At 27.0% G+C, this 8,233-nt stretch overlaps 1 protein-coding gene across 1 annotated transcript; it reads right to left on the reverse strand.

Moving 5' to 3' along the window:
• Positions 1 to 387: 387 nt before the first annotated feature.
• On the reverse strand, positions 388 to 6,562 carry LOC127282537 (putative leucine-rich repeat-containing protein DDB_G0290503). Its single transcript, XM_051306833.1, has 3 exons — positions 6,415 to 6,562; positions 3,778 to 5,110; positions 388 to 3,680 (listed from the first exon to the last, which is right to left on the reverse strand). Exons 1-3 carry the CDS (start codon positions 6,517 to 6,519, stop codon positions 1,504 to 1,506), a joined length of 3,615 nt encoding a protein of 1,204 aa, XP_051162790.1. The 5' UTR covers positions 6,520 to 6,562; the 3' UTR covers positions 388 to 1,503.
• Positions 6,563 to 8,233: the final 1,671 nt, after the last annotated feature.

Below are 8,233 nucleotides of genomic sequence, written 5' to 3' on the forward strand. Positions count from 1 at the left end.
TAAAAAAATTATTAAATAATAATTGAATAACTTTCGCGCGACTAACTAAAATTCAATCACTTAAACGCTAAAATGATCTTACCTGTGTTTTCTTTAATGTTCCAAAGGATTTTTATTGTAAATGTAAGTTTAACTTAAGAAATTTTATTAATTTATTAGTATAAACAATTGAGATTTCTGCTAGTTGACGTGCAGACGACATTGCGCACGCAGCATTCTCACATAGCCAATTTAGTCCACGAATCACGTCAGTTGGCTATGTGAGAATGCTGCGTGCGCAATGTCGTCTGCACGTCAACTAGCAGAAATCTCAATTGTTTATACTAATAAATTAATAAAATTTCTTAAGTTAAACTTACATTTACAATAAAAATCCTTTGGAACATTAAAGAAAACACAGGTAAGATCATTTTAGCGTTTAAGTGATTGAATTTTAGTTAGTCGCGCGAAAGTTATTCAATTATTATTTAATAATTTTTTTAGTTGTAAAATTATAAAAAAATGTTCTGAAAGAGATTTATTCCTCTCATTTTCCTTGACATTTTAAAAAAAAGTAGACCTCAATCCGTTTATTAGAACGGAAGATATAGCAGTTTTAAATTTTTTGTTATTATTGCAAATCTCGTAAACTAACAAATATTTTAGGCTGAAATTTACGTTAAAGATTAGTCTTACTTTATATAACAAAATTCCAAAGTTTCATTGCAATCGGTTAACCTACTCCGAAAAAGTCAAAATCTCACTTGGAATCGCACATTATCGAATTTTTTTTAGCAGAATTTTATAAAATAGATTTTATAATGAGCCAAATTTTCATAGCGAATAATTTCTATTTATAATTAACTAAATTGTAAATTTAACTAACTAGTCAAGTGAATCTTATCTTATAAATTTCCTAAATCCGAAAGATTGTGTAAATCCATACAAAAACGCGATTGCAAAACGAAATCTAGGAAAGTAATATAACGACTGGTTTATTACGTCTTGCCGCCGTCAGATGGCAGAAGCATCAAAGATTGGTAGGTGCACAAAGTCGCACCCTGTTATTATATTACTTTCCTACTTTTCGTTTTGCAATCGCGTTTTTGTATGGATTCGCAAAATCTTTTGGATTTACAAAATTTATAAAATAACGATCCTTGGTGTTTTGGCCGATTTTGTAAAAAGTATCCGAGTTTTTGAGAAAAAAGTATTTTAAAATCAATGTTTATCATTTTCATATTCGGTTCTGTTTTTATAGGACGATAATTAAAGATCTCTCTTTGCCATAGAATTTTAGAGACTGTTCAATACTCTTTAATAAAATTTCTTAGATATAAAAATTAGTTTCATTATAAAATAAAATCTACTTTATAAAATTCTGCTAAAAAGATTAGGTAATTTTTAATTCAACAATACAAACCTTCTGACAGATCTAATGTATCTAATGTAACATTATACATAATGTTATACACACACTTATATCAAAAGACACACAGTTATACATATATATTTACCAATTATTTATAAAAGTGTATAATATTCTTTCATTCTATCTTTACATGTTGAGTCACATTCAGAATTATCCAAAAATTGAGCATAACCTATAAGTTCCATATCGACTAATTTTGTATAGTTCTGTAAATATTGGAATTTATGATTTTTCTGTACTGGCGATAGTTGAATAGACCATGTTGCATATGGACTTAACATATATGGTTTATTGGCGATATCCGAAGCCAAAAATGTATTCCGGTCATTATAATTTAATTCATAATTAACAAATATTGACGTTGGAGAATTTTTAATTTCATAAATGTCATTACCATATTTATACTTAGAATCACCATGATGCGTCATATTTACATCAAAATTGTTTAATAGTTTATTTAATTCTTCTTGCATATTCGCAGTATGGGTGGTAAATAATATTTTGATACTTTTAAATTTTACAGCATTGTAATCCAAATCATTTTTATTAATATCTGCAACTAATGTTACTTTTTTGCCATTTAAAATATCAACTATCGCTTGATTATTGTCCTTATTTTTCCAAATGTAGAAAGAAAATTTTTCTCTATCATCTTGATAATTAGAACCCCTGAAAAGTGCTGTTTTTCTATGATCTATAACTTTAGTAGAAACAGACTTTTCGATTATTAAATTTTCATTTTTAACTATCAAATTTGCAAGTTCATTGTAACTTTCCTTTGTAAGAATATCCAAATTTGGTAATTTATTTAAATCATTTTCAGTATAAGGGAATGCATATTGTTTAAACTCATAATACCATTCTTTATATTTTAAAACTACGTCATTTGACATTCTAACAACTTGCAATTCTGAAATAGCATTTTGCACTTGAGAATCAGTAATCAACAAATTACTGACATGATCATTGTGAGCAATGTGAAGATTGGTTAAATAAATTTTATCTCTTTTCTTCTCTTTGCCTTTTAACAATGATTCGTATAAATCAAACATTAAGTCAAAATCTCTTATGAGTTCGTTAAACGCAAAATTCAATCCCTCATTTACATTAAAATTTTTAGTCACATTATTCAAATGACGCTGTATGTCCTTAATTATACCGGTCATATTCCATTTTGCAACTTGTTGTTGAAATTCAGTCATGTTTTCTTGTCCATGCTTAAAATTATTCAAATTTGTCTTCATACCAGAAAAAACTGGCATCACTTCAGAATAAATACTCTCTTCTAACGAATAGAGTTTATCTATAATTGTCTGATTTTTGGTAATTGCTGCATTAATTTCTTTGACTCTTTCTTTATCTTTCATAATATTGAGAGCTGTTTCTGATGCAGTTGTAAAAATTGCAGAAGTTGCTTTTAAATATTTTGTTACATTTAATCCTATTTCGATACCTTTTTTTACATTTTTATCAACTTCTGTACCTGGTTCCTTTAGCTTATCTAATTCTGTAGTTAATTCAGTCTCTTTCTTAGCATATCCTATCATCATGGCATGTGCCGTTAATTTTGGATTTTGCATTTCTCTCTCATCATATTGCCTATATTGTCTTGATGTTTCCCACACTTGATCGATTACATCAGCGCCATAAATTGTTGTAGATTCTTTTTGATTTTTCACAAATATTTCCTGTTGTTTAATGATCTTCTCTTGTTTTACCTTCATGTCTGTAAAATACTTTAATGATGCATTAGCCAAACTATCAAAAGCTTTTGGTAAAACGGCTACTTGTTCTTTGGCTCCACCAGTTGCAAATGCTTCGATAACTGTTGTAGCAGATGTAGCTACTGTACCTAATAAAGGATTCATAACTCCCAGTACTCCGCAACCCACTTTCAAAACTCCAAATAGTACTTTAAGCCGAATAATGCCTTGCAACTTATCACGACTTTCTATTAATTCATCTCTGTTAGCGATTGCTCGATCCTCCAAGTCTATTATTTCTGTAAGTAAAGTATCCATTTCTTGGTCTAACATATCCTCTGTCTCCCAAACAGAATTAAGTGCCACTTTATTAATCAAATTTTTACCATCTGCCATTTTTTCTTCCAATGAAAAAATATAATTGTTAAGAAGTCGTAGAATATCATTAGTTTTTCTAAAATTTACTAAATCCTTTATCAGTGGTTTTAAACCAAGATCAGCTGTTTTTTTTAAATCTCTATTAACATCGTAGTTCGAATGCAATAATTGAATAGATTCAATTCTACCTGTAAATGTAAAAAATTCAATTAAAAACTGTTTTGAAAAATTTTTTTTATGATATAGGTACCTACTATTATTAGATATAAAAAAATTTAACTTTACCTTTGACATTATTATTTAATTCCTTGAGAATGTTTTTGTATTCTGAAGTATTTTCCTGTTTTATAGGATTCTTTTCATACATAACAATTCGCTTTTGCAATTGTTCATATGACGAGGTGAAATTTATTTGCTTATTTAGAGAAAGAAATTGTTTTTCCAATCCTATAAAATCTTCAACTAAATTGACTGTATTGTACATTTTATTTATATTTTCTTGAATATTTAAATTATTATAGAATGACCATAGCATATCATTATCCATTATGTTTGAATTTGCCAAATGTTCTCTTATATAAATTTTATATTTATTCAGTGAACTTGGAAAACTGTTCTCACTATGTGAACTCTCTGCATCTATTTGTCTTTTTAAACTGGCGCCGGATTTTCCTTCTGTACCATAAATAGCAGAACTAGTATCATCATCTAATTTTTCAATACTTATTGATAATCTTTGATTGAAATAACAATTTAAAATCGTTCTAACATTTAAACCATTTTTACCACCCAAACCAACCCATCCACCATCACCATCTAATCCTTGTTCACCATCTATTGCGGATAAATGAAAAAGACTTTTATCATTATTTGAAATCTCGAAAATATTGACATTGCCTTTTTTTCCACTTTTCCCACCAACACCTCCATGACCTCCGCTTCCACCAACTTTTCCAGACTTTCCTAATACTGTATATTTTATCCCATTATCGTACTGTGGTTGATACTTTCCAACTATTTTATCATATTTTCCCTCATATACTGTAGAATTCCATCCATTCACTTCGCCTGAACAAGGAATATTAGGTTTGTCATTATAAGTAAATCCGTCGGCACCTTTAGCCCCATGTCCACCACCTTGTCCATTTCCTCCCCTACCTCCATTTGCTAAAATAATTAAATTTTCTGCATTTATAATTTTGTCCGCAATTCCATAAAAGCTTCCAGCAGGTCCTCCTGGTTTCCCAGCAAAACCATTAGCACCATTTCTATTTCCATTCATTGTGCCATTTTTTGCTCGTGTTTCATTAAAATCTGTACCATTTATACCATTCAAATTAATTAATCTAGTTCTAGGAAATACATCTGGATATGAAATAATTTCCCATATGGGAGCTATAATTATCAATTGAACTTCTTTTCCAATAAGTTTCAAGTCCAAGTCAATAATTACTTTCTGTTTTGCGAATATTTCAATTACTTTAGGATTATTACATAATTGAAAATCGAGGTCGCTTAGCTTAACAACTCTTCCCTTAAGGCTCAATTTCATGTCCTTTCTCATACGATTACAACTCTGCTCAATATTTATTTCAAGAAGTTCTTCATTATCTGTTCTCTGAAAACAAATTTTTCAAATTTTGTTTTCAGTTTCGGTTTCATTGCAAATTTTCTCAAAAAAAGAAAAACTGATTTTACAGAATTATTTGTAGAATTTTTTTCTTTTGACCCAAGTTTTATTTGATTGAAATTTTTGATAGAATTTTTATTTGATAGAGAAAATTCAGGGTGTCTATACTAATCGGAAAAACCGGGAATTTAAATTGACCGGAAAAAACCGAGAATTTTACGTCAAACCGGAATTTTTCTTACTTACATTTAAATCAAGTTTTATTATTTTAATATATATATTAATTTGTCTTGGAAAAATTATTTTTTACTTCAATAAATAACAAGAAATAATTTCAAAAATACTGAGTAAGTTAACACCGAGTGCACCAATTTTCTTCATGGATATGAAAGCTGTCAAAATAAGGAATTTGTTGAACTTTAGGTCATTTTGTTTCGAAGTCTACATTAGTTATACATAGGCAAGAGGCAAAATAAACCATTTTTGAGAATTTTGTTTTCAAACAAAGTTGTTAATTTATTAAAATGGAATTTTTTGCATCGGATTATGTAACTTTTGAAGTAAAAGTAATATTTTTAATTTTGCAAAAAATATCGATTTTTGTGATTGCTGCAACGATTTTCCCGCGGATTCTCTAAAAAAAAATGTGTCTTACGATGAGGAAGATATTATTTAACTGGATCATCTGAAATAAAAAACAACAAAATATTTATTTAATATAAGATAAAGTCTTGTTTTCTTTGAAAGGAATGAAAAAAATATTACATTAACAAAATTGCAGCTTCTAAAAAAAAAACTTTTAATTTCTTCTTTAAAAGCTGCCTTTTTGTGTAAATCTAATATTTTTTTCATTCCTTCAAAAAGAAAACAAGATTTGATCTTATATTAACTAAATATTTTTCATTTTTTGATTTCAATTGATCCAGTTAGAAAATAATCTTGCTCATCGTAAAGAAATATACAAACATATAAAACAATTATTTTTATAAAATATAGTCAATTTTCGTAGATATTTGTAGATTTATTCATGTTTACAAGAAAAAAATTTCAATTTAACAAGAAAAAATAAATCGGGAAATGACTGGCAATTTTGTTGAATGAAATTAGTAGACACCCTGAAAAACGAAAATGTCAGGGAAAAATACAAAATTTTTATCTAGAAGACAGGGAAAATTATTTTGAAATTTTTGTGGCAACCCTATTTATATATATATATATATATGCAATTAAAACTTTTAATCATCATTAATATAAAGAATAGAAATACAAGTATGTAATGAAAATAAACTTACATCGGAATTAGATTTAATATTCTCAATAGAAATTAGTCCAAAATTAGACGAGGCCAAAGCCACTACTAATAATAGTGTTATAAGGTGCTTTTTTTCTAACATCATTATTTCTTCTGTTTAAAAATTCTCCAAAATTTATGTCTTTATATACAGTTTTCATTTAATAGGAAAATTGAATAATTTATAATTTATCAACTTAAAATACAAAATTTTATTTTTTATATATGTTAATTTATGCGTGTATCAATAAAAGTTTTGGAAAAATCGAAAGGAAAATATCAAAATTTCCTATTGATTATTCAAATTTTCAATTGTTCTCATTTTATTTTATTTCTATTAACGTCATTAGAAATCATTAAATCAACAATAATATGGCGACAGATAATATAATGCGCGCTAAAGAGCATCTCATATTTATAGAAATAAACACAAAATTTTTTGAAAAATAGTATAAATGAATAAATTTTGCTTAATTTTAATAAATAATTATTATTTATATATATATATATATATATATATATATATATATATATATATATAAGTTTTACAAAAAATAACATCTATGACGCAAATGAAGGGTGAAATGTGAAATTATCTAGGTGGAAAAAAATTATTTTTCAAACTTGAATAATTTCTAGTTCTAAGGGATGGTAATTCATCATAAAAATAATTATTTCATTTAGATCAAAATTAATTGGAGGGATCGAGAGGGGAAGTTTTTGGGTTATCAGGCAGACTGAAAAGTTGTTTATCTAAAATTTAGGGGGAAAAAACATTTCTTTTTGCATTTCAAAGAGCTTTCATTTTTCTTTCAAAATCCGTTGGAAAAATGAAAACATGTTCAAAAATAACAAAATGGCGGCCATTTTAATAAAAAGAAAAATTTTTTTAATTGAAATTATTCAAAAACCCTACTTTTTTTTTTGCTCAAAATTTTGTTGTCGATTGTCTTCACCGTGAAGAATATTTTTTATAAGAATTTAACAACTTTTAAATAAAATAAAGGAAATTTTTTTTATTAAAAACGCTTATGAATATAAATATTTTTTAGCTCAATATTTTCATTTTGCATTATTTAAAAATTTTTTTTCTAATTTTAAATATAAAAATGCCACATCAGTTTTAATAAATATAATTCCTTTTTTCATATGTGTTAACTTAAGATAATATTGTAAAGTCAAATTGTGCTTCACGAATATTTAAATTTACATCCAATTATATAGACTGTTTGATTGGAATTAGCATTTCATTAACGCAACTTGAATTAACATTGTATTAGACAAACAATCGATTAAAAGTTATATTATATGAAATTTAATAAAAAAAATTACACAGAACAGTTTGCTAAAGTAACAGTTTATTGTTATGATATTCTGCATTTTAATTTGTGAATTACAAAAAAAAAAATTAAAAAATTAGATTGATTGAATTTCTTTACTTGACAAAATAACTATAAACGATTTCAATGACAAATATAATTATTGCAACAAAATAACCAATAAAAACAAGGCCCAAAATTTGCCAAGTTAAAATTGATTGACTTTTTCGAGTTTCACATGATGCAGTTCCAGTTTCATTTTGATAAGTGGTTGCCAAAAATTGTAATTTATACCATTTGTCAATAAGTCCAAATTCAAGAAAAGTTCTTTGAATTTTTTCAAAACGTCCCAAAAACGGTGATGCTGGTTCAAGCATCATTGACGATGGAATAGATACAATACGTTCCTTTATCAGTCTAGTAACTGGTTGTCCACAATGATCCTTTGCATTTTCCGATCTTAATTCTAGGTATTCTATCCTTTGAATGCAAGCAGTATGT

The sequence above is a fragment of the Leptopilina boulardi genome, unplaced genomic scaffold (genome assembly GCF_019393585.1).
Source record: "Leptopilina boulardi isolate dan_hultmark-lab unplaced genomic scaffold, ZJU_Lbou_2.1 LbouV2_300, whole genome shotgun sequence".
Classification (NCBI taxonomy): Eukaryota; Metazoa; Arthropoda; class Insecta; order Hymenoptera; family Figitidae; genus Leptopilina; species Leptopilina boulardi.